Source organism: Protopterus annectens, chromosome 10.part0 (genome assembly GCF_019279795.1).
Source record: "Protopterus annectens isolate FY-2018-M chromosome 10.part0, PAN1.0, whole genome shotgun sequence".
Classification (NCBI taxonomy): Eukaryota; Metazoa; Chordata; order Ceratodontiformes; family Protopteridae; genus Protopterus; species Protopterus annectens.
This window is the reverse complement of record NC_056744.1, coordinates 1370400945-1370427979: the sequence shown is the minus strand read 5'-3', so window position 1 is coordinate 1370427979 and position 27035 is coordinate 1370400945. Positions and strand designations below refer to the sequence as shown.

Below are 27035 nucleotides of genomic sequence, written 5' to 3'. Positions count from 1 at the left end.
GAAATTTGCCGATACCTATGCCTATGCCTGTTACAGACGCCTCACTGAAGTAGACAACAGTGGGTCTTGTAGGAAGGACCATTAGTAAAATCTAGTAAAAGCTACTGGCACAGTCTAGTGATTATTAACTATGTCACTAAGACACCTGATGCAGTAACCCTGTGAAAAGCCATTGCCAATTCAACAGCCAAAGAACCAGTGTTATTTTTTTCTGTATGGTAGGGATACCCAATAAAATACTCACAGACCAGAAAACCCCATCTGTCTCTAGGATACTACACCATCTTTGCCAGTATTTTGTAGTAAATCAGTAAAGAACTTCACTGTATCACCTTCAGACTAATGAGTTAATGAGAAACTTTAGTAAAAGTCTTAAGTCTTTGCTAAAGAAGGAGTACAACAAAATGTTTACTAGGATAATTTGCTTTGCTACCTCTTTGCTTTAAGAGATGTGCCCTGAGCTTCAACAGATTTTACTCCAATCAAGTTGTTATAAGGTAGACATTCCAATGTCTTGTTGGACATAGCAAAAGAGGATTGGGAGGTGAAAAAATCCCATTTAGAAGTGAATTTGCACACTTTACAATCTTGTAAAATAAATAAAAAATGTTATGCTAATAGTTATGGAACATATGCAAATGGCAGAAGAGATGCAACAGCTGGTATATAATAAAAATAACAGACTCGGGTTTAGAACAGGGGAATAGTGTTAGCATTACTTCTCTCTGCTGAAAATAAATTACTAGCAAGATGGCAAGGCCATTTGAGGAGAGAGAAAAATGAATGAGTAACAAAAATAAAACAGATTGGAAAGAGAAAACCAAGTAGATTATATCACATAAATGTGTTAAAACCACAGAAGAAAGACTTCGGTAGGCATTTTCAGAGCTGGCATATGTATCAACAGTATGGCATCAGGAGAATTTCAGTCCTGTTGTCCAAATGGAATAAACTTTCTCTAAGGCCATAATCAAGAATTTAAAGTTTCTAAGGACATAAACAAGATTCTTTTTTAATTAAGAAACAGAATTTTCTTCTAAGCTACCTGTTAGGACAAATTTAATTCAGCATTATTAACCGAGTCACAGTCTATCTGAAGTGACTCCCAGTTAGTTGTTCCTAATTGGCCTGTACTTGCCTTCTGTCTTGGTTCTAAGCAAAAAGGGAAGGACATGCACAGCCTCTAGGGTTGGAGGTCTGGATTCTGGCCTACTGCAATATCTAAACCTTTATAATCCAAAATATGATTATCAACTTCTGGAAAAGTTCATTTTGAAGAATAAATCTCAGATGTAATTCTTATAAATAAAACCTTTTTTATTGTAGTGATATCATTCCCTTTACAGGCAGATGACTGCTGTTTTGCATTAATATTACAGCCATGCAATTGTTGAGGTTATATTTGCTGGGAAAGGGCCATATTATCAGACAGATCCACCTCTTAGGGAGTGTCTTCCAGTTGGCTGGAGGTGGGCGTCTCATGACTGCTCACAACAACTGCATAACTGTAACATTAACACAAAGCAGCAAGTTATCTGTCTGTAATGAGAACAACATCACTACAACAGAAAGGATTTTATTTAAATAAACTATGCCTGAGATTTATTCTTCAAAAAGAACTTTGTCAAAAGTTGAAACTATCCTTTGGAGACTGCAGCAGGGCAGAATCCAAATCTCCAACTCTAAAGGCTGAAAATGAGTCAAAACAGAAGGTAGATCTGAAACCATACAAGGTACCAGAGTCCCAAAAAAAGTAATACAGAAGAAGATAAAATGATGTTTAAACTAGGAGTGAATGGGGCAATCCAGCTGTGTTGGTGCCTAAGTCAGATATGTGCATATATTGTCACCGGTGTACTGATGTAAATAGCTGTTTAATACAATCTGTCAGGTAATATGTGTTGATTAATAAATATAAAATGTTTGAAAATAAAGTTTAAAATAGGCATTCTATGAGTAGTGTTAAACTTTATTGCTACCACTCAATTGTTCTGAACATTAGTGTCCCCACAACAAGTTGAATTTGTATCCTTCAAAACTCCAGTGACAATTCACAAATACTAAGTCTGAAAATTACTTTTTCTTATCAGAATGTCAATCCATTAAATAAAGCTTACAAAACTAATTTTTGAAAAAGCAACTTTAAAGGAACTCCAAAAAATTCAACATGTTAATATTTCTTGCATGCCACATTAGCAGTAGTAGGTGAACTGTGTCACTGTCAATGGCACAACAGGTAGCAGACTCACCTTTGGTGCAAAAGGCTGTAGATTCTATTCCTGCACCAGGTAGATCAATTAATGACACTGCAGTGCAGAATAAGAGGGCTGCTGTACTCCTGAGTATACTGTCCTACAGATGAGATGTTAAACAGAGGCCCTATCTGCTTGAGTTGGTGGTAGCTTAGGTAGATATAAAAGATCCCACAGCACACTTCAGAAAGCATAAGGGTCCTTTTACTTATGTATACAAAAAACTACTATTTACAAAATATTTGTATATTTACAAAATGTACAAAATATAGACATACAAATCTGATTATACATATTCACAATTTCCTTTACAATTATACCAAATTGTCATCCTTATTAGACCCCCACTCCTTTTTCCATAACCACCATCTGATTTTACTTAATATTGTTAAAATCCATTTACCATTAAACACAACTCCATTTATTCTTTCATTGCATATAATCCATATAACATAAAACATTTATATATTCTTTTAACATATTCTTTACTTCTATTCTTATAATATTCATATTTAATCATACCTTTGTTTATTTTATCCACTTCTTGTACAGCTTCAAAAAATATTCTTTACATAGTTTTCCCCACAATGGTTTTTACTCTTTTACATTTCATAGGTTCATAGATTGGTACTAGGCTATCAGCCCTAGGGCCTATACAAGCCTAGCCATAACAATTCCCTGGCTATTTCTTCCCATACTATTTACTTCCTTGGACCCCTGTCTAGCAGGGCGACTGACGTGATCCCCGTGATGAATTTCCTTTCTCCCATCCAATCGTCAAGGTTCCTTTTGAAGAAGACCAAAGAGGCACTCTGCTTGTCATGTATGGGCAATCTATTCCAGAGTCTGGGGAGTCTCTGGGTCAGGAACCTATCCCTCCAGCATGTTTTGTTTATTGTGATGACAAGGTTTAGCTTCCTGGAGCATGTGTCTCTGAGGGATTGGGATTTCTTTAAGTGTAGCATGTCCAACAGCTCTGGGTTTGACATGGCCTTGTATATTAAGCAAAGATCGCCTCTGAGTAGACGATATGTCACAGAGTATAGCTGGAGTTTTTCAAGGTGGTCAACGTAGGGCATCTGCTTTAGGCCTGTGATACTTTTAGTGAGGTATTTCTGTGGCCTTTCCAGTTGTTTCAGATGTCTTGAGAGGTACATACCAAACGGGGCATTGTATTCTATAATGGGTCTAATGAGGGATGAGTACAGTGGGACAATGACCTCCTATTTTCTGGATGAAAAGCCCTTAGTGATGAGGTGTGCCACATAGAAGGATTTCCTGACTGTTGTGGCGATGTGGTTATCGAAGGTGAGACCACTGTCCACCTGTGTCCCTAAGTCTCTTATCACACTTTTGGTGTTTAGTGTACTGCCACCTATATGGTAATTCACAGGTACATGTTTTTTCCCAAAGGGGATAACTATACATTTCTTGGCATTGAGCTTGAGCCCATGGCTCTGGCACCAAGCATCTGTTTCTGTAAGGCCCTTTTGTAGAGTAGCCACATCATTTGGGGATACAGTAATGGTTCTCAGTTTGCAGTCATCTGCGAACTTTGTTATCCAGAGTCCCTTAGTGTTGGCCTGTACTTCAGAGAAGTAGATGCCAAACAAGAGTGGTCCCAGGACAGAACCCTGAGGTACTCTACTTGTCACTTGTCTGGAACACATTCCATAGTTTATTCTTTGTCTTCTTCTTGAGAATGTAAACATAATCTCTTTTCTTTATATATGGCATGTTTCCTTTTACTGGCAATTTATCTATTACTAGTCTCCACAAAAAATCTTAAAATTCTACTTTCTGATTATACCATTTGCTTCTTATTTTTATAACTTTAATGTTTTAATCTGTTTGATTTTCACATTGTTTTACATAGTAATAGTTAATCATTACATTCTTAAATTTTCATTTTGTTTTACATAGCAATGCTTTATCATTATATTCTTATAGCATACTTTTCTATATAATCAATTTTATATATATATATATATATATATATATATATATATATATATATATATATATATATATAAAATATATATTTTTTTCTTGCTAACATCTTAATTCTTCATTTATACACTCTTTTTCTCTTTTACTATTTTTTACCATACCCTAAATTTATTATACTTATATTTATACAATTTTACTTCTAATCTCTCATCTCTTTCATTTATCCAATTTAACACTTTGTATACATTTAATGAAGCAGCATATATAACATGTATTAATTAACCATAAACCTCCTTCCTCTTTATTTAACTACAAAACTCCTCCTTTTACTCTGTTTAATCTAAAGCCCTAATCTTCATTCCACAACCTCTTTTACCCATTTTTAGACATGGGATTGGACTGCCAACTCAATAGTGACAATCATAAACAGCCAAAGTTTGCAGTGCTGGGAGGCTAGCCTTAAAATGAAAAAAAATATATATGCAATGATTTATTTTCAAATACTGTTGAGAACATAAATACACTTGCTAAGCATGATATTTTCCATCAGTACTTAATTTATCAAATATTAATGTTAATCAAATACACCTTTTTCTGAATGATAATGTATATGTTCTCCAGAAAAGACAGGTATGTTTTATTTCTTCTGTTTTTTTTTTCACATTGAATTCTACTTGCATCTTTATTTCCAAATTTTATACCTAACACAGAAATTTATTTCACTGCAAAATATATACCCCCTATATTTACTATATCACCTAAACCTTTACTTTTCTCTTTATTTAAAGCTATCCCTATCACCTCTAAACATGCATTTTTGTAAATGATTACTTCTTTTATTCAAATTTTGTTTTTTGCAGTTATTATAATGCCATCTGCATATGTTAACAGAACAGGAATTCTTAATTCTTCACATGTTATATACACTTCATCACCTTCATTTTGTAATTTATGCCACATGCTATCACATTCATAGCTAATGCAAAGAATATACAACTCCTTTGGATATCCCTGACTTACACCACTCTTCATATGTACCTCTTGTCTTAACCAGCCATAACAAGTATTTTTACTTTATTTTTACTTATTATTATAATACACTGACATACATATTTTCCTAACTTTCTCACTTATATGACATTCTTTCATTATTACCCATAAAATTTCATGTCCAGTTGTATCAAATGCCTTATGAAGGTCTGCTATCATGATTTTTGCTTCTTCTTTTCTAGTCATAGTATCATCCACAATTTCTGTAATTATCATTAATAATTCTTGACAAACCTTTCTCTATACACTATATATTCTATCTTCCATAATATTTTCCATTTTAGTTCCAAATCTGTTTTGTATTATTTTCATAAAACTCTTATAATCATTATTATTCAATACTACCAGCCTTCAATTTTTTTAATTGTCTTCTATCTTCCTTCTTCCATATTAATTTAAATATTCCACTACATAATTATTTAAACACAAAACCTTCATTTAACCACATATATTTTTTTTGCCAATCCCTTAATTTTTTATATATTTCATACCCTATTCCATCTGATCCTGCAGCCAAAACTATATTTACTTGTCCCAATGCTTTGTCTAGCTCATTTAAAGAAATTTCCTTTTCCAACTCTTTATTCTCTTTTTCTGTTAACTTTTTTCTTTCCATGCTTTTACAACCTTCTTTTTTCTTGAAGCATTTCTTGTACATATTGTACTAAACTATTCATAATATTTTCGTGAGTGCTTTCAATTTCTCCTTTCGCATTTTTTATTTCTCAATACACTACCATCTTTCTTTATTAATCTGCTTAAGTAACACAGTACTTCTCCTCTTCCTTGTAAAATGTCTTTGCTTATATACAAATTCCTGTATTTTTCTTGATTTCTTTCATACAATTCATTTTCTATGTCAAAGTACTTTCTATCATTATATTATAAATCTTCCAATGCATTGTAATATGCCATTTTATATTTTTCTTTCTCTAATTTTCTTACATAATATTGCCACTGTAAAAAACATTTTTTTATATTTTTCCTTAAATATCAACCACCACTCAGACCAGTTTTATAAAGTGTTTTCACAGTAATATGATCATTCCATAACTATATTACTAATTTCTTTCCTTCATTTCACACTTTCTCATTTATCTTTTTATTCCTTTGTCTATTTTTATATATTCCTTGCTTTCCTTTACATCTAGCCATATTGCAAGAAGATCAGAAAATCCTGTTTCAACTACCTCCCCTTCTTGTATAACTAAAGCTTCTGATACTATACAATTTGTCTCAGTGCCCTTTTGTAAGTCTATGAATTTTTGTTCCAAAGTTATAACTTGATACATCTTATAACATCTAACATTTTTCTCACATCATTTCCTTTCTTTTTACACTTGCCTGTAAAATCCCAAGTCTCCTGTTATTACAGTATTCATATTTATCACTAATAGTCTAAAATTTGATGAACTAACCTTTCCCTTTCTTTACAATTAGTATAAACATATAATGTTATAATTCTATATACTTGTTCTTTTCACTTTAACTCTACAATGGTTAATCTTCCCATTATTGCTAAAGTTACATCTAATATCTTTACTGTATTTCTACAAAACACGGCTATTCCAAAACATCTCTCATTTCACAAATTTCTGATTTTTTTTCCTCTCCAGTGTTTTCCATTTCTTAAAAATCTTGTGTCTTCTATTATAATTACATCTACATCACATATATTATATTACTCCAAAATCCCTATTCTTCCTACTATATTCTTAATACTATTCACATTTAAGGAAAGCAATCTCAATTTTTCATTTTCCTTAGATTCATGGTTTCATAAGTTCATAGCTAATTATTAGGCTGGCTTTCTTAACAGGCCATTTGAAACCTAACTAATTTACCTCCAAATATGACAATCAAATACTGTACCTTGTATCTTTGAGTCAAACACCTTAACCATTATACCAACCCCCAGTCATTAGCTGTATATATATATATATATATATATATTCTGTTTCATCCATTTCCAGTCCATAAACCCCTTTGGTCATAAACTTTTTAGATATCCAGTACTTCTTTACATACATTTTTCAAATGTCCTTTCAAAGTCTCTCTTTCTACCTCTGCTTGAATTTGTACATTAATTTTCTTTTTTGTTTCCTTGTTGAATGCTTTTATCACATAAAGATTCCATGGGTTAGAGTATTTCTTTTTTTTTCATATTCTCTAAGAAAAATTTCCATTGGAAAAAATGGTCTCAAATATAATGTTACAAAATATCTCTTTGTCAATAAGAAGAAAATGCCCCTACCTCATGTGCTTTTTACACCCAAAAGAGCTATTACATTGTCCCACACTTCATACCTGTCAATTGTTTATCTTCTTTACTTTGAATTATTACCATGCACGTCCATTTTACAATTTCCTCTGCCTTCTTTCTGTTACTCCACTTTTGCCTTCTTTTACTTTCTCTGCATATGTTTTCTTTTCTATCTCATCACTATACTTCAGGATTGTCTCTGCATCCTCCTTTTGTATTTTCTCCAAAATGTCCCTCCAGGAAACATCTCCTTAATTTTCTGGTTCACTCTGCACCACCATTTCTTTAAGTAAATCATCCTGCAACCCTCAAAACTGGAGGGCTGTAATTGTGCATCCATCATTTGCCGACTCATCTCTATTAAACAGATTTCTTTAAACATCTCCTCAGAATCCTCCGTGCATTCTCTGGTCTTGATACTGTTTGTTTCATCCATTTATCTCACCATCCCTTCATCTACTTCTCTCTATCTGCCTACCTGTTTCTCTGGGCTGTCTCTGCACCTGGAATTAAAACAGAAAGTGCTCCCACAAAATGGATCCCATTCCCAACAATGATGAGTAGGGGAAGTTCCTCAATGCCCTGGCTAAATTTCCCCTAGTAGTAAGAATACTACCTCATGTCTCCCCTGAAAAGAGACTATTAGCCTAGAAGGACTAACCTGGTCAACAAAGGATTAAAAAAAAAAAAACTACTGCATGTATGCATATATACTATGTTCTGCACAGTGCATCAAAAAGTCACCTCTAAGGAAATATGTTAATAGGGATGCGCAGCTTCTACAAATAATTCTCAACTACAAAGGAATTGTTTAAAAAGCTAAGACCCATATACTTTTTAAACAAATTCATAATATAGTATTAACAAGTACTATTATGATTACTGGTCATGAGGGATTTCCTACAAGTGGGAAAATGTATCAACTTGGACTCTACCCACATGATTAAAAAAAAACAGATAAGGGGTAAATGCCCCATCATTCACAGTTTAAAGGCCATTATCAATTTGCATGTCATCTTATTGAGATTGTGCTCTTCATATACATTCTCATGTCAAATTGCTGATCATAACCTACAAGTGATAAACTTGTATAATGAGCACTGTAACTACAGAAAATACTGTCACACAGTAACATTCTTATTACAACTATATTAAATTAATTCTTATTACAACTATATTAAATTTTTCTCTTACAGTGACAGCCAGACTTCATCTATTACATCATGGAACATAATTTATCAGCTTTACCTTAACCAGTATTAACCTGGTGAATTATTTATTAGCAATCCTTTATACTTTAACCACACATTTTGGCAATTCAAGTTCCAGGGGCTAGTTATATATTTGATACACTTTTTTAATGTCTGCAGAAATAACAGAGCAATGTATCCTGTCATTTGAAACCAAACATACCAAAACGTTCTACAGCAGGAACAAACATAATATCCTAAATATGTTCCAGGCCAGTGATTTGAAAGATTTACCTGCAGTGGACAACTATTGGCCCAGAAAACAAGCTGCTGAATCCATTAACCCTTCTTCGTAACTTAAGCAGAAGGTGAGGATCATCTGGAACTCCATGATCTGGCCAGCTGGTAAACTGAATATGATTCACTTCTCTTTCTGCAGACTTCTCTTTTTTCTAAAATATAGCATTGAAAACAAATACTTAAAACAAGCTAACAATAAAGTATCAGCTTCATTACTGTGTGGATTTCAATTCAGAGATGTAATCAAGTCATAGCAGAATAACAAGCTATATCATCTACTTTTAATTCACTGCATTAAAGGTCAACAGATGGAATATGTATACATTGCTGCATCAGTATTTCTTATAAATATACTGTTGGTTAGACAGGTTTTAAATCACTTAAAAGTTATTTATTTTATTTGTTTTTATTTACCAGGAAAGTCCAACTGGGTTATACCCGTTTTCAGCGGACGCCCGGGTAGAAAAGCTCAGTTGGTTTACATTGCCTTACACTTAGTTGTAGTTAAACACAGAATAGTTACATTTCTATTTACATTTATACACATACAGTAGTTACATTTGTACATTATAAGATTTTACAGCGGTAGAAGTTGCTAAAGAGAAAGCCCACATGCAACTTAATAGATTGTACAGGCAGAAGTTATGTATAAAACTGTTCTGTCATTTCAGTAAGAGGTTTAGAGTATTCTGTTTAAGGAGAGTATTTGGAGAGTATCATACAGTGAGCATAAAGTCTTAACCTGGTGATGAGCATGTGCAGGACCAGGATTCATAAGATGTTGTTTAAGCAGTGGTTTAAAACTACTGAGTTTGTTGGAGAGTTGTATTTGTGTGCCGACAGTATTCCAGAGTTTAGCAACGTTCTGGGAGTATTCATATGTTAAACTTGGTCAGTAAAAAAGCAAACATTAATGTTTTAAGACTAAAAGACATTCAGTTTGTTTCTTGTGGATTCTGCAAATACTCACTCTTATTTTTGGACACAGAACAGTCAGGTTAGTTAATGCAGACTATGGAACTTTCATATAAAACTTTTGTAATTTAAGCAAACTAAATATATTCAATTGTACAGAGATGCTAAGATCAAGTACACACAAGCAAGAAGATGATGGTAACAAAACATATAAATAATCAGAGAACACTAGTTTGTTTCTACCTGGGCATTTAAATGGTTAGTAAAAAAGAAAATGCTTTACAAATAAACATAAAAATATATTTTTAGGTAATATATTGCAGACACTGACAATCAGCAAAAATGTTTTAAAAGTCCCATATGTATATATTGTTACTTGATACTTTAACTGTACAAACTATACTATTCTTATGGTTTTTACTATGTATTTTGTACAAATCTTTACCCCGATACTCAAGTCTGTACAGATTATACTATTCTTATGTTCTTTTTACTATGTATTTTGTAAAAATTTAGTTTTTGCAACTCAAAATTTGTAATTTAAACTGGTAAATGTTTTCTGTTGTGGAGCTGTTCTCCCTGGGCCACCACTAACAATGGGTTATCTATGGCCTGGTGGAGTTTCACAGTAAACAAAAGGCAAATAAATAAATACATATTTACAATAACTAATTGAAATCAGTTGGGTAACATGATGATTGTTCTACATGTCAGTATACATGTAAATGCTGTTTGGCAGACTATATACATTTCCTGACATTGATGACTGTAATGGTGATGCTGTGAGATTTTAAATAATGCCATTTCTCATGATTTACATCAGTTCTCTAATAACAGAAGCATATAGTTTAAAAATCAAGTTATGAATATTATATTTTCCTTGCTTTTTTGATGGGAAACATATACCGTTTAAAGCAATTATCAACTCTTCTTCAGTGTAAAAATTCTAAATGTGTACGCCTTGAACATCATCCTCTGCAATTACCCTGGAATTCAGACACATTAATTGTGATGCAGAAGCTTTATCTGAGAATGTTTTTCCATTGTGTTAAGCCTTTCTGATGTAGAGACTTCTCTATTGTTATCATTTTCCCCTTGTGGAGGTGTTAATGCAGAAATTGACCACAGTCAAAGGTAGTGGCATAAACTATGTGCTCTTCCCAGAAATAGGCACTGCTCTCAGTTAACTCAGCACAACAATTCAGTCATTCTTCTGGGTTATTTTTTTACTGTAGGAAGAAAAAGTGAATGGTATGTTTTTTTTGTGTGTGTGTGTGTGTGTGTGTGTGTGTGTGTGTGTGTGTGTGTGTGTGTGTGTGTGTGTGTGCATGCACACACGTGTGCCTTTGTCTTCATGTGTAAGCATGCTTGTTATAGTTCTCAACATTTTAGCACAAAAATTCTGGACAAAGTCAAAAACAATGGGGGACAAAGTCCCCAAGATAGGGACAAATTTTAAATACTGCTCTTATAAACTTAGAACGTTTCTAGAATAAAAGAACTTGTGTCACCATTCATTTTCTGAAGGATATGAAGTCTGAAACTCAAATGCCCGTCTTTATTTAATGAATTCATTCCTCACTGATTTGCCACAAAAGTTCAGAAAATTTTATGAGAAACAAACCTACAATATGAGGCAAAACTCTGGGCATTTTATGAAAATCTATACAGGTATGATGCTTGTGGATGTGTGGGTGTAGGTCAAGATGGGAATGAATTCAGCTGAATTAATGCATATATGTGTGCACTTATGTGCATGTGTGTATGTTTGTGGACATCTGAGTTCATGTCTATAGGGGTAAAAGTAGAGCTGAATGAATATCTTTGAGACAGAGAGAGAGAGAGAGAGAGTGGTGTGTGTGTGTGTGTGTGTGTGTGTGTGTGTGTGTGTGTGTGTGTGTGTGTGTGTGTGTGTGTGTGTGTGTGTGTGAGATGCAGGTATGTGCTTCTGAGTTCTCCTTTTTGCACTTCTGAGACTCTTAAATGCAAGCTGTGGAATTATGAAAAAAATGTAGAAATACAGGAGAAAAAGGAATGCTGAACACTGTTTTTCTTTAAAGTTGCTTTTCCCAGACCATCATCTCCCTGAACTTAAATATATCAAGTCTGAGATTATCACACCTCAGAGAAAAGGGAAAATACATAACACAAAGATTTCAGACTTTGTATATGTAAGCCCGTATTTTCAGTCATTTAGTCTCACTATTCCAAGACTCACAGAAATGAGTCTAGGAATATCAAACAGTTCCTAAGGACAAGTGCTTTTATGAGTGTATGTAAGTGTGGGGGACCTTGTCTGTAGATGTTTAGAATTGTGCATGTCTCTGTGTGTGTGTGTGTGTGTGTGTGTGTGTGTGTGTGTGTGTGTGTGTGTGTGTGTGTGTGTCTGTATGTGTACCCATCCTGCAATACGCTGGCAACCCATTCAAGATTAGTGTCTCTTCCTTGTACCCAGTGAGTGCAGTGTGATGATCCAATTTTCCCATTACCTGAAAAACAGATGGATTTTAAAACTACCACTGAAGAAAAGTACACCCATTCTTCTTCTTCTTTCAGCTTTTCCCAGTTAGGGGTCACCACAGTGGACCATCTGTCTGCTCATGAGTGGCAGTGGAGTTTTACAGTGTCAAGTCGCCAGCCCGGCACCCAACCTTCCACAGAAGGCACACACACACACTCACGCCTAGGGCCAATTTAGAGTGTCCAATCCACCTACTGCATGTCTTTGGTTGGAAACTGGAGCACCCAGAGGAATCCCACGCAACCACAGGGAGGACATGCAGACTCCGCATAGAAGGCACCCCAGCTGAGAATCCAACCGCCGAACATCTTGCTGTGAGGCGACAATGCTAATCGCTGCCCAAGAAAAGAACACCTATTAATGGAGGAAAATGCTACAATAATATAAATAATTGCATCCAATCTCAAAATAAAATGTACATTTTTAAAGTTTGAATATAAAAACTGAAAGCTTTTTATTGGTTATTTCTATTACTTTTCTGCATGAGGAAGAGAAAATGATAATAGTAGTTGTATCACCAAACCAGACTCAGATCTATGTTGATAGTAAATTGTAAATTTATTTAATGTATGACTGAATATTTTAAAGAACTTCTAAGAAAAACAATTAAAATGGTGTAGACTAAACAAACCCAAAAGGAACTATTGTATAATCAGCTGCAAATTCTATAAATTCTATGAAAGTCTGTATAAAGCAGAGAAATATGGAAATCAAGAAAAGGTACAAATGGAAATGTTTATTGAAGAATTTAATATGTCAAGGTAAGAGGTAGATGAGGCTCAATTGCTAACAGGATAAGAGGAGATAAGATATAAATGGTGATGTCTAACCAATCTACAAGAAAGTCCACAGAAATGGATGGCATTCCTGTTGAAGCTTGGAAGCTAAGGGGAAAAAACTGATAAAGATCTGGAAGATTTTGCTTAACAGTATTTTAAGAGGAGGAGAAATACTTCTTGGAAGAAAATAGTGGTGGCTGTAATACCTGAAGAAGGGAAAGACCCATCAGATCCAGCTTCATACAGGCCCATGTCAATACTAAATCATAGTTATAAAGTGTTTATGTCTATAATGGCTAAAAGAATGGCAAACGTGATGCCAAATTGATAGATGTGGAATAAATGTGGATTTGTGAAGGGGAGACAAACATTTGACAACAATAATAGAACACTGATGATCCAGAGGGAAGTAGAATGTAAGAAAATTCCAGTGCTGTTGGTGGTTCTTGTTGCAGAGAAAGCATTTGACAGAGTAAGCTGGGATTTTATGAGTAGGTCAATGGAAGAATTTACATTCCCTGATAAATTTATAAGGTCAATTAGGAGGATATATCAGGGATTGCAGGCGAATATTAAAGTGTACAGGTTCCTTTATGATAATTTCTGCATGAGCAGAGGAACCAGGCAGAGGTATCCTCTTTCCCCTTTGTTATTTTGCATTATATTTAGAACCACTGGCAAAGAAAATAAAGGACTCAGAAATTCATGGATATAATCGGTATGGTAGTCAAGAAAAGCTGCCTTTATTTGCAGGAAATATTATTTTATACCAGACAAAACAGAAAAGGATATTACAGTGTTGTGGAATATTTTGAGATGGTTTAAATCTTTTGGGATAAGAAATTAACGAAACTAAAACAAAGGCAATAACTGTAAATTCTGCACCCACACATGCAATATCCATATTTATGGGGATATGGTAAAATTAATTAATTAGGAGTATGAATTAAAAATGATTCTGGTGTGGCAGCTAAGGACATGTGGGAAGAGACTCAACAAAAGATAATATAAAAACTGAGAAATTGGAAGCTTTGTTATATGTATGGATAGTAAGATACAAGCAGTTAAAATGTTTTTAGTCACTTAAGTCTTATACACAGGTCAAGCATATTTTTATCGACCAGAGAAGTTGTGGACAGCAATTCATAAAGAGCTGAAAGATTTTATCTGAGAAGAGAAGACAGCAAGAGTCAAGTGGGATAAGCTGATTCTTCCAATAGAATAGGGCGGATTGGGGGTTATTTCAGAGCTAAACAGTTAAGCTCCTATATATCCTTCTATATAAGAAACAAGGACAGACTGGGATTTTGGATGCAGATTTTTAAGGAGAATAACAACAGTCATACAAAATATTATACTCATAAAATAGCAGAAAGTATTCTACAAACTAAGTCAACACAGGAATGGAGAAAGGAGTTTCTGCCATTAGGGATGATTGCAATTAGGGATACAGACAATAGACAAGAGGTAACTAGGATTTATTGGAGAAAACTGACAAAGGATCCAAAGTATTGGGAGCAAATAACTAGACAGGGAAAGGTAAAAAAATGGGAAGACACCAAGAATTTATTTGGATTGCAGGTTAGAGATTGCCTTCCCTACCAAGGATTGATATCAGAGTATAAGCAAAGAGAAAGAAATAAGGAGGGTCCTAAATGAAAGATCAGCACTGGTACAGTTTTTAGTAGCATCTAGAACAGAAAATGCTGTTAAAAACAAAATAAATAGTAGAGCATATGAAATATTACATGATAACTATAAGAATCAATGAGGGAGGTTAGAAAGGATTGGGAAGAGAGACTGGATAAACCAATTCACAAAAATATATTTATGTCTCCCAGATATGCAACAAATGTTTACACAGGTATTTTTATATGCCAAGCAGACTTGAGAGAACTTTTCCTCAGCAACTAATGGAGGTGTGATGGGGAAGAAACAGGTAATTGGGAATATATTTTCTGGGAGTGTAATGAGTTGGTAGACTTTAAACATTCCCTGCAGACTGCTCTATCAGAGATAATGGGTGGGCAAATTGCTGTATCTAGGAAAATGATTTTTTTGAGTTATAAAGTTTGCAACTAAAATTATTTCAATATGGTTTGTTTTCATTTATATAAATGTATGCCTGCCTATGTCATAAGTGATAATTTATTAAATATATTTCTTGTTAAAAACACATATAAATATTTTATGCATTTAGTTCTGATTTAAACAATGACAAGCTTTTTAAACAGACCACACTAAACAACAAAAAAAGTTTTAATATTATTGTTCAGCTACATATAGCAAAGTGAACATGATTATTTCATGGATATATTTCTAATATCAATACCAACATTATCAAGGGAGTCTTTCTATAGAAAACACTAATCTGAGGGAAGACAATAAAAACATTTGTTTGGCAAGAGTTGTATAGATTCACTGCATGCAGGAAAATGATGAGATACCAAGAAGTGGTTTCTTTGTACGTGAAGCAGTGCATTAATGAGGCTTCCTGGTGAGATGAATCCACAAATGGTAGACAGGTTTAATGGAAGTTACGGTCAAGTTTCAGGGCAGGAACAAGGTTTGGGGAGAGAATCAAAGCATTTTAAGAAAACTTAGCATCAATTTTTTTTTCTGGTAATAAAAATTCAATCTGAAAATAGGGTTATTTCATGAAATCACTTAAGTACACACTGCCTAAAATATAGACATGATAATATTTTTTGAAAAACTGTGCACTGGAGATAAGAATGCTTCTAACTTGTACTCCAAGTATGAAGTATTCAACTGTTTGAGTCATGAAAAGACTGCCATTACAAATATGAAGTATAATGGCACTGCAGTAACCAGGGGCATGTGTAATTATCAAACACTGCTGTCTCAATGAGGATAGCAAGCACATTGTGTTGTTTAATACTTCAGTATTCTAGCCATTTTCTTATGTGTATAAGCATTCAAACATAATGCATGATTATTACATATTAGAAAAAAATTCTGAATTTTTACATCTAGAAAAGCTTTAGATTCCACTGCTACAAGTATTTAATATACTAAATGATGAAACCAAATGTGTCCAGGAGGAATATATGTCAGCCATGAGATAGAACAACACTGGAAAGTACAGTTGTGTAAGTAAACATATCATAACAGAAGATGCTCAAATAGATCACTGTTGCATTAGCCTAAGCTACATCGGCTGTATCCTGCCAGTTTCCAAAGATTTAGGGCACTATTCATGTACCCTAGCCACTTTATAGCTCAAAGGAAAACAGTACAAATACAGTGGCTAGGGTGCCAAAACTCAGAGCTTTCTTGCCAGAGAAGAGGGAGGCTACAGCCCTACCAGATCTAGTTAAAAAAGGAAAACATCTTCATCCTAGAAAAGACACAATATGCAACATGGGGATAGAGGCAGGCTACAGCTACTTCAACAGTGATCTATTCGAGCAACTACTATTATGGAAACCTACTTACACGACTATAGTATGTCCACCCTTACATCAGTACTAAGTAGCCTACATTACATGGGATAATTATTAAAGCTAAGAAAGAAGGGGGGAAGGAAGAAGAAGAATGTAAATCAGTAATAGTTCCATTTGTAGTGCTAGGATAAGAAGTGCATATAAAACAGTCACAGAAATACCCAAAGCCCTAATCCTGCTAGAAAATGCTTAGTTGTGGTGAGTGTAATAACCAGAAATAATATAAGACATACTTATCACCAAAATACTTAAAACAATCCAAAATGCCACTCATCGACACTAGCCACGCTTTTATTAAACCTTAATCCAACAGATCCAGTACCTCACCATATTGCCTTCACAGGATCTGACACCTTTAGCACATGACTAGTTTTTATAAAACAATCAGTTAACCTGTGACTCATTAATTAACTACAATTACTTTAACATTTAATATTTAATATTTAAGGCAGAAGGAAACGGAAAGGATAGATCCAAAGCATGAAAGGACTCCTTTTGGGAAAAAGGAAGGGAATCCTACTTTCAGTTGACAATTCCCTTTCCTCCTTGTCAGGAATGACAAGGAGGAAAAAATAAATTAGAGCATTGACCAATAATAATTGTTTATTCTAATTAAGTCTTTTAAAAAGCTTAGCCCATGAAGGACTAAAGAATACCTCTTGCCTAGGATAGAAAGAATTAGGCTAGGAAGTGTGCATGAGATAAGAAAGGAGATCTGATGAGTCTTATTGTCTTAAACAAACTGAAGCCATTAAAAATATAATATTCTCAGCTTATAAATGAGAGGTTGTCAAAAAACTTTTCTAAAAGTTAAAAAAAGAAGAAGCCAAAAATATTCTTCACAAGCCTGTCAAAATTGTTTCTGTCATAATAGAGGGAATGACAATAACAGCAGTAATTTGTTTACAGTCAAAGTCTGCTAGAATTATAAATAAAAATTAAAAAATATATAAATAAAAATTATTGGTACTTGGACATATTCAATAATTTATCAAATAGTGGGAACTGGTGGTTGACCAACAGGTGTTATCAGGAAGTTCTGCTAGAAAAGAAAATATTTCTTTGAAAAAAAATTAGGAAAAGGGCTTCTTCAAAAAGCTGAAATGCTATAAACAACTAATTTACCAAGCCCAGCCAATCCTCCTTGTAAGGTGTAGAAAGGACACAATGCAAATATTAAGAGAATCCTGCCGCTAAAAAATCATTTTATATAACCACTCTCGAAAAAATATCCAAAATAAATAGAAGGGGCTGGAACAAAATCCAAAGAAAAAAAATGTGTTTATTTGCATTTATTCATTACAAATCCAAAGTTAGTTACGTGCTTTTGTTCCAGCAACATGGGACTTCATCAGAACACATTTTCCACAAAACCCTTTGCTTAAACACATAGATCAACAATCAATTAATTAATCAAAAACCATTGTTTTAAAGAGACCCCCCCAAAAAAAGTGCACTGTGTTGTTCAATATTTCAGTATTCAAGCCAATTTCGAATGTGCAGAAACATTACAACAATGCATGATTGTTACATTTTAGAAAAGAATTTCAAATTTTTACATGTAAAAAAGCTTCAGATTCTACTGCTATATGCACAATCATACAAGAGGATTTAATATACTGACTGAAAACCAAGTTTGCTCAATTGGGATGTATGTCAGCCATGAGATAGAACAACACTAAAAAAAAACAGTTGTGTAAGTAAACATATTATAACAGAAGGTGTTCAAATAGATCACTGTTGTGGCAGCCTAAACTACATCTGCTATATCCTGCCAGTTTTAAAAAAGCACTAAAAGAATCAAATATTAAAAAATACGTTCTTAAGACATCATACATAGGAATAAAAAATAAATATTCTTAAATCTCACAAAAAAACAGTCTCCAAATTTAAGCACAAAAGAACTCTAATCTGCACCATGAACTGTAGGAATATATAAATATATAATCTTCATAACTTAGCAGCTCTCATTTTTAAAACAAGGTTAATCAAAATGTGGACATTCAAGCCCAGGGGTGAGGTGGCATCAAGCCTAAGTTGCCAGACTAACTCTCTATACCATATATTGGTTTCCTACTGCCCATTTCTAGCATCTGAATATATTTTCTCCAGGATACCAAATTCAAATTTAGTAAAACCCTCACAAACTAAGAAGTGTTTGTATAATGCATTATCTCCGTTCCCTATTTTAATATCATAAATATGCTCATATATTCTCTTCCCTAGTTTCTTCTTAGCCTTACCAACATAAAATTACTGACATTTATTACAAATCACAATATAAATCAAACCTTTGGTTTTACATTTATCTTTTGCTACCTTTGTTACCTTAATTTTAGTACAGCAACAGTTTTTCAGGGTAGTAGTTTCCTTATCAATAATATAACAAGAATAATTACATTTCACCTTGGAAGAAACAGACATTTGTGCAGTCATGGAGACCTAGTTCAAGGCTGTGGAGAGCACCTCAGCCATACCAAGTTACACCTCCTTCCACATGTTCAGACCACAAACTGAAGGCATGAAAACTAAAGGAGGCCATATATCAATATTCATTAAAGATAAATACACCTCCATACTGGTTAAACAGTATGATTTCCTGGAGATACTTGAGGTGCAAGACTGTTGGTAGAATACCTGTTCAAATCATTGCTAGCTATAGGACCCCCTTCATGAATCAGGACACTCACTCTGCCTATTCATATTTACTTGAGTCTATCAAGATACATCCAAACACCATGGTTTTGGGTGAATTTAGCACCTATCCACTAACTAGGTAATTTACTCATGCTCAAACTCACTTGCCCAAAGGTTCCTCAACTTCATTAACTCCAATGCCCTGGACCAGCTGGTTGACACCCCTACAAGGTGTGCCAACATTCTGGATCTGGTGCTTGCCAATATGGGGTACCACTGTAGAACCCCCACTATGATGTCTTCCCTGGTGAGATCTGACCATAATTCATTCTCATTCAAAGTACCTATCACACCTGACCTGCCAGCAGCAACTAAACTAAAAAACTTCTCCAAAGCAGATTATAAACTCATACAGAATGGTATAAATAGCTTCACTGCACCTCCCCCTCAGATGGAACTGGCAACTATGTTGAGTTCTACACCAATGCTTTATAGAAACACCTGTATAACTGCATTGACTCAGCTGTACCTGATAGAGCCAAAACAAACTCCTCAAGGAAGAGCAAGCCTGCCTGGTGGACAACTGCCATTAACAGGCTTTACAGTAAGAGGAAGAAATTGCTATCTAAGAGTAAGAAGGAGCGAGTGCTAAACTGGAAACACTCCCCCCTCGGCTTAAACAAGCAAATAAGACTTCTTGTGAAATTCTGCAAAGCAAACTGAATCTAAATTAGCTTCCTCAACTAAGGACAGCCATAAGGCATTCTTTAGTTACATCCATAACCTAAAAGGAAAGGCCCAGAGTTGTACCAAACTGGTAGTTAATGATACAACATATACTGAGGCTGTGGACATAGCTATCCTGTTGGCTGACAGGTTCTGTGAAAAGTTCATGCCCCTGTCCTCGCTATATGTACCCTATGACATCCCTACCACCTGTCCCCTACCTTGTATGTCTAAATAGCAGGTCATAAACACCCTCTCTAAGGCCAAAAACACAGCATCTATGGGACATAATAGCATCTCAGGCTGCCTCCTACATGGACTCAAACAAGAATTAGCAACACCATTGGGTACTCTTTTCAATCATAGTTTAAGCACCAGCTTCATACCAGCTGAATGGAAAATGGCCATTGTTATTCCCTTGTACAAAGGTGGTGCTTTCACTGACACCGGGAAGTATATACCTATTAGCCTAACTAGCCTTATCTGCAAAGCCATGGAGTGAATCATCATGGACCTTATCAGCAAAGATATAGGTAATCTCCAAACACTTGACTTTACTCAGTTTGGAATTGTCAGAGAGAGATCATGCCTGTTAAACTGGGTGGACTTCTTTGAGACAGTCATGAAGGCCCTGAATGAGGGAAAATCGGTGCATACAGCCCACCTGGACTTAGACAAAGTATTTAACACTATTCCCCACTCAGACATCGACAAATTCACCCAACTAGGCATCAACCCATATATTGTTAGATGGGTTGCTAACTGGCTCACTGATAGAACTCATATAGTCAAAATAGGGGAATCCACCTCCAACAGCAGACATGTAACCAGTGGTGTTCCACAGGGATCAGTCCAGGGACCTCTGCTGTTTGGAATCTATTTCTCCGAAGTACAAGCAAAAACTAAAGGTCTGTGGCTGACAAAGATTGTTGATGACTGCAAACTGGGACTGGTCACAGAATCTCCAAATGATGTCAACATCCCACAAACGGGTCTTACACAAACAAATGGTTGGTGCCAAAGTTATGGCCTTAAACTCAGTGCAAAAAAATGTATTATTATCCCTTTTGGTAAGAGTGATGTTCCTGCTAACTACCACATCAATAGCAACACCCTAAGTGCACACTGAGTGGTGAGAGATCTGGGCACGCAGGCTGATAGCAACCTTACCGTTGATCACTATATCTCCACAGTGGTAAGAAGGGCATTCTATATTGCTCAGCTTATAAGTAATGGCATTGCCTCCAGAAAAAAAGAAGTTATAACCTTTCTGTACTCTTCCCTCATGAGACCAATATTTGAGTACAACACCCCTTTTGGTATGTACCTTTCAAGCACCTGCAGCAAATGGAGAGACCACAAAGGCTCCTCACAAGGAAAATTCAAGGTCTTCAGCATCTGTCCTATGTGCATCATATGAAATCACTGTCACTTTTTTCTGTTTCATACAGACTACTCAGAGGCGATCTCTGCCTTGCATATAAGGCAATCTCTGACCCTGCTTTACTGGAAATGCTGCATATCCACAAATCAAATGGTACATGGGTTACTTGTTCTAAAGAACTTAATGTGGTATGACATTAATAGAACACATTGGAGGGAAAGATTTGTCTCCCAGAGGTTACCACACCTTTGGAACAGACTTCCACTTCATGTCAAACAGAACACCTCAATGGCCCTCTTCAAACGCAATCTGAAGGATTGTATGGGTAACCGTAAATTCACCCCAGGGGTTCCACCTGTGTCCCTCTTGGACAGGGGCAATAGCTGCTGATCGTGAAATAATGGTAAGAACTTGTCTAGGCTTGTAAGGGCCCTAGGGCCATTAGCCTAGTAACTTCCTATGATTCTGTGATAATGAAATTACATTCTCCCTAGACGGTACTAGGAATTGCTCTGACAGAGTGACATAACACTGAAGTATGAGGTAACGTTTTCAAGAGACAACCACCAGCCATACTAGCTGCAGTCCCAAACACTAATTTTGACAGAAAATAAACCCTTTTTTCTGAAAAAAAGATTACTTTGTTATGAATTTCTCCAGAGAAAACCCAGACAGGTTTATACATACATACATACACACACACACACACACACACACACACACACACACACACACACACACACACACACACACACAAAGAGATAGATAAATATCTGTGTAGATATCTGTTTATGTATACAGATACATAAATATGTGTCACTGGAACTGACGAAGGGCAAGTAGTTATGAACAGAATCAGGCTAAATCAATACATTTTAAGGTAAAATTCTTTAACCACAACCCTCAAAACCTAGACATTTTTCACACAAAAAGTAATAGAAGACAAAGGCTGGTTACAGAAAAAAGTATGGAAACACAAAAGTGTTTACCAGCTTTGAATGGACAGTGCTGTCACACAGAGAACTGCACATATCTCAGCTTATTTGTTTAAGAACTCTGTGCAAATCCAAAGATAATGGGAATCAATATCAGCAACAGTTTTCAAAATATTGCTCTTATTCAGATGTCAAAACATCTGTTATCTCTGGTTCTTCATTATGGCTATTTATGGCTATTTATGGCTAAGTTTAATAATTCTATATTACACTAGTATCAATGCAAAATGAGTATCCATGGCCATAAAGGAAAATAATATCAAACAATAAGCCTGCAGGTCCAACCACATTTCTAGCTTTTTAGTATATCCTCAGATGTTCATTGCTGTTTAGTATTTAAAATAATATTCCTTTAACAGCATTTCAGAAACTCATTGTGCATAAGTATCAAATTTCCTTGCAGCTGATGTGTAGCACATGGAATACCTCAGCTTATGTTTCATACTATATTTCTATTAAGAAAAATAGTGAAGTAAACATGGTTTATACGATGAAGAAAAAAGTCTGTATGAAACAGGTAGTTAGTGAAAGTAATAGCTGCAATCTGTGTTGGTATATCTTTCATTTCAAGTCTGGCCTATATAAAGGAAGTTGTAATGTGCACCTAAATTCACATACCTCACTCTGCTCTATCCCTTTTAAAGCTTGTTATTTAGGGAATTATTTATGTGTGTGTGTGTGTGTGTGTGTGTGTGTGTGTGTGTGTGTGTGTGTGTGTGTGTGTGTGTGTGTGTGTGTGTGTGTGTGTGCGCTCATTGTATGGATATAGTACACATGTAGATTATCCAGTATGGCTGACAACAATAAAACAGAAGTGAAGTGAAACAGCCATAGTTGAAAGGTTTAAAATATTTAATAATAAGTAATAAAAACACAAGACAATTGCTTAGTTTGCAAGCATATGATATGTCAGTGCAGCACCGCAGTGGAATTAGCAATGCCAATGCAGATGGACGCTCAAGTCTGCCTGGGATGACATGATTGACAGACCACGATGCTTTGCCAGAGATGGTCTGCACCTGTCACCCCTGGGATTCAGGTTACTGGCTAAGGCTCTTGCCACCCCTATAGTGCCTTTTTTAGGCAAACATCAAAGGACAAAACCACCACCATAACAGGTACAAGCATGCAAAATCTGAAGGTAATGCTACTCAATGCTAGAAGTCTAAACCTCAAAATGCATTCTCTCGAGGCACTCCTAAAAATGGAGAACATCGATATCTGTGCAGTAACTGAGACCTGGTTCAAGGCTCCAGAGAGCACCCCTGCAATACCAGGCTACAACTCTTACCACACTTTTCGCCACCAAACCAGGACCAAACACTAAAGGTGGAGGAGTGTCAATATTCACCAAGGATATTCACACCACCAGGCTAGTTGGCCAACACAATGTGTCTGAAATTCTCCAAGTGCAACTAACACTAGGTAAGACTGCAATCCAAATTGTAGCTTGCTACAGATCCCCACCATACCCCAAGATTTTCACTACACCTTTCTAAACATACTGGAAAATATTAAGATAGAACCAAACACCCTAATACTGGGTGATTTTAACTACCCTGCCATTAACTGAGAAAACTACTCCTGTCCCAACACCTTTATGCGGTTCTTGGAATTCATAAATTCCAATGCCCTGGATCAACTAATCCATAGTCCCACCAGGGGCTCCAATATCCTAGACCTGGTCATTACCAACATGGGAAATCAATGCTCCATACCTATGGTCACCCCTCGTTAGTCAGGTCTGACCATAAGCTAATCACCCTTAACATCCACATCCCACCCCACCCCCAGTAAAGAAACCACCATAAAAACTTCTCCAAAGCCAACTTCATGCTACTCAAGTCAGAAGTGACAAACTTCATAACACCTATGCAGACGGGAACTGAAAGTTCAACTGCTGAATCCTACACTAAGGCACTGTACGAGCACATCCACTCATGCATGAATCGTGCCATCCCAAATAAAACCAAAATGCTCTCATCCAAAAAAAGGAAGCCAATCTGGTGGTCCCCTGCCATAAACAAACTTTACAACAAAAGGAAGAAACTTTTGCAGAAAAGAGGAAAATCCCAGGATGCAAAAAACTCCCTTACTAGCCTCAGTAAGAAACTGAGATGCCTCATAAAATCCTCCAAAGCTAGTTACGAAAATAAAATTGCCAAAGATTCCAAAGACAACCACAAAGCATTCTATAACTATGTCAAGAATCTAAATGGCAATGCTCAGATCTGCTCTGAGCTAAAACAGAATGGCATTAAATATACTGATCCAAAGGATATTGCCAATATCCTGGCAGATCGATTCAGTGCCAACTTCACCCCCCTCTCACCCCCTAAATGGCCCATCTCAATACCGGAAGATTGCCAAATTCCAGTAATAACGGTCACACAGGTACAAAACGCACTCTCTAAAGCCAAGAATACAGCATCCATGGGACCAGATGACATCCCGGGCTGTGTACTACATGAACTACAATATGAACTGGCACCTCACCTAAGTGTCATGTTTAATCATAGCCTCACCTCAGGTTTCATGCCCACTGAGTGGCGCAGAGCTACAGTTATCCCAATCCACAAGGGGGGACCCACCTTGGATCCCGGAAACTACCGTCCCATCAGTCTGACAAGCCTTATCTGCAAGGCCATGGAGCGTATTATCATGGAACTTATAAACAAAGACATTGGCAACCTTCAAACACTGGACCCCACCCAGTTTGGGTTTGTGAAGGGCCGATCTTGTCTCCTGAACCTGATTGACTTCTTTGAATCAGTCTCCAGAGCCATGGACAAGGGTAAGGTGGTCCACACAGCCTATCTAGACCTTGCCAAGGCCTTTGATACCATCCCCACTCTGGAATCATAGATAAACTTACTAAGTTGGGCATTAATCCCTATGTCACCCAATGGGTTGCTAAATGGCTTACTGATAGAACCCACACTGTAAAAGTAGCCGACTCCAAATCCAGCTCCAGACAAGTGACAAGTGGAGTACCTCAGGGTTCAGTCCTGGGGCCGCTCTTGTTTGGCATCTACTTCTCTGAAGTACAGGTCAACACTAAGGGACTCTGGCTAACAAAGTTTGCAGATGACTGCAAACTGGGAGCCATTACTGAATCCCCAAATGATGTGGATACTCTACTAAAGGGCCTTACAGAAACAGATGCTTGGTGCCAGAGCCATGGGCTCAAGCTCAATGCCAAGAAATGTATTGTTATCCCCTTTGGGAAAAAACATGTATCCACCATATAGGTGGCAGTACACTAAACACAGAAAGTGTGATAAGAGACTTAGGGACACAGGTGGACAGTGGTCTCACCTTCGATAACCACATCGCCACAACAGTCAGGAAATCCTTCTATGTGGCACACCTCATCACGAAGGGCTTTTCATCCAGAAAAAAGGAGGTCATTGTCCCACTGTACTCATCCCTCATTAGACCCATTATAGAATACAATGCCCCATTTGGTATGTACCTCTCAAGACATCTGCAACAACTGGAAAGGCCTCAGAAATACCTCACTAAAAGAATCACAGGCCTAAAGCAGATGCCCTACGCTGACCGCCTTAAAAAACTCCAGCTATACTCTGTCATATCGTCTACTCAGAGGCGATCTCTGCTTAACATACAAGGCCATGTCAAACCCAGAGCTGCTGGACATGCTACACTTAAAGAAATCCCAATCCCTCAGAGCTAACCGCACCAGGGATCTAAACCTTGTCATCACAATAAACAAAACATGCTGGAGGGATAGGTTCCTGACCCAGAGACTCCCCAGACTCTGGAATAGATTGCCCATACATGTCAAGCAGAGTGCCTCTTTGGACCTCTTCAAGAGGAACCTTGACGATTGGATGGGAGAAAGGAAATTCACCCCAGGGATCACATCAGTCACCCTGCTAGACAGGGGTCCAGGAAAGTAAATAATGTGGGAAGAAATAGCCAGGGAATTGTTATGGCTAGGCTTGTATAGGCCCTAGGGCTGATAGCCTAGTACCAACCTATGAACCTATGAACCTAAGACAGGGAATGGGGTAAGGTATACTCAGCTTGTCCTAACCCTCTCAAGCAACGCTTCTCAAGGGTCACTTGAAAAATTAGCCTGAGTTTTCCGGGTGGGGGGGGGGTGAAGATAGGTGAAGGTTGCCAGCTTAGCCAGATAGAATTTTGTAGATAATTCTGTCATTTGTAAATATTAATGTAAGCCACAGGCTTGTTCTCTTAAATGTGAAAAGACTGCATTGGATATTGAACTGCAAAAATGTAACAGTGCACTCTGCTGTAAGAAAGCTAAGTCAATCATTTTATGACTGTCTTTGATGTCAAAATTCGGAGCCGATATATCTAGAGGAAGGCATCCTGCCCAATGTTTTTAAGACCAGAGTTAATGGCTAGAATTTGCATGTATTAATGTCCTTTATTGCTCTGGTTTCTGACCAGGTGTAAAAAATATAAACATAGTTTCTGTTAGTCTGGGAACGCCAGAGAAGTGTGAAGAATGATGTCATGTGAAGCAGCTCTGTGTTATCAATTTAAAGAGATAGAATCAGAGAGCTCAGATGATTTTGTCTTGAAAACATCCAACATGACGAGCACTGCCTGTTTC

General features: G+C 36.3%; 1 protein-coding gene across 1 annotated transcript in view; it reads right to left on the bottom strand.

The window, feature by feature from the left end:
- LOC122814280 (receptor-type tyrosine-protein phosphatase C-like) overlaps nt 1-27035 on the bottom strand; it is a 1011948-nt gene that overhangs the window by 236018 nt on the left and 748895 nt on the right. Inside the window, exon 17 of the mRNA XM_044086871.1 lies at nt 9000-9157. Within this exon, the coding sequence (XP_043942806.1) occupies nt 9000-9157 (158 nt within the window). The remainder of the gene's footprint in view (nt 1-8999; nt 9158-27035) is intronic.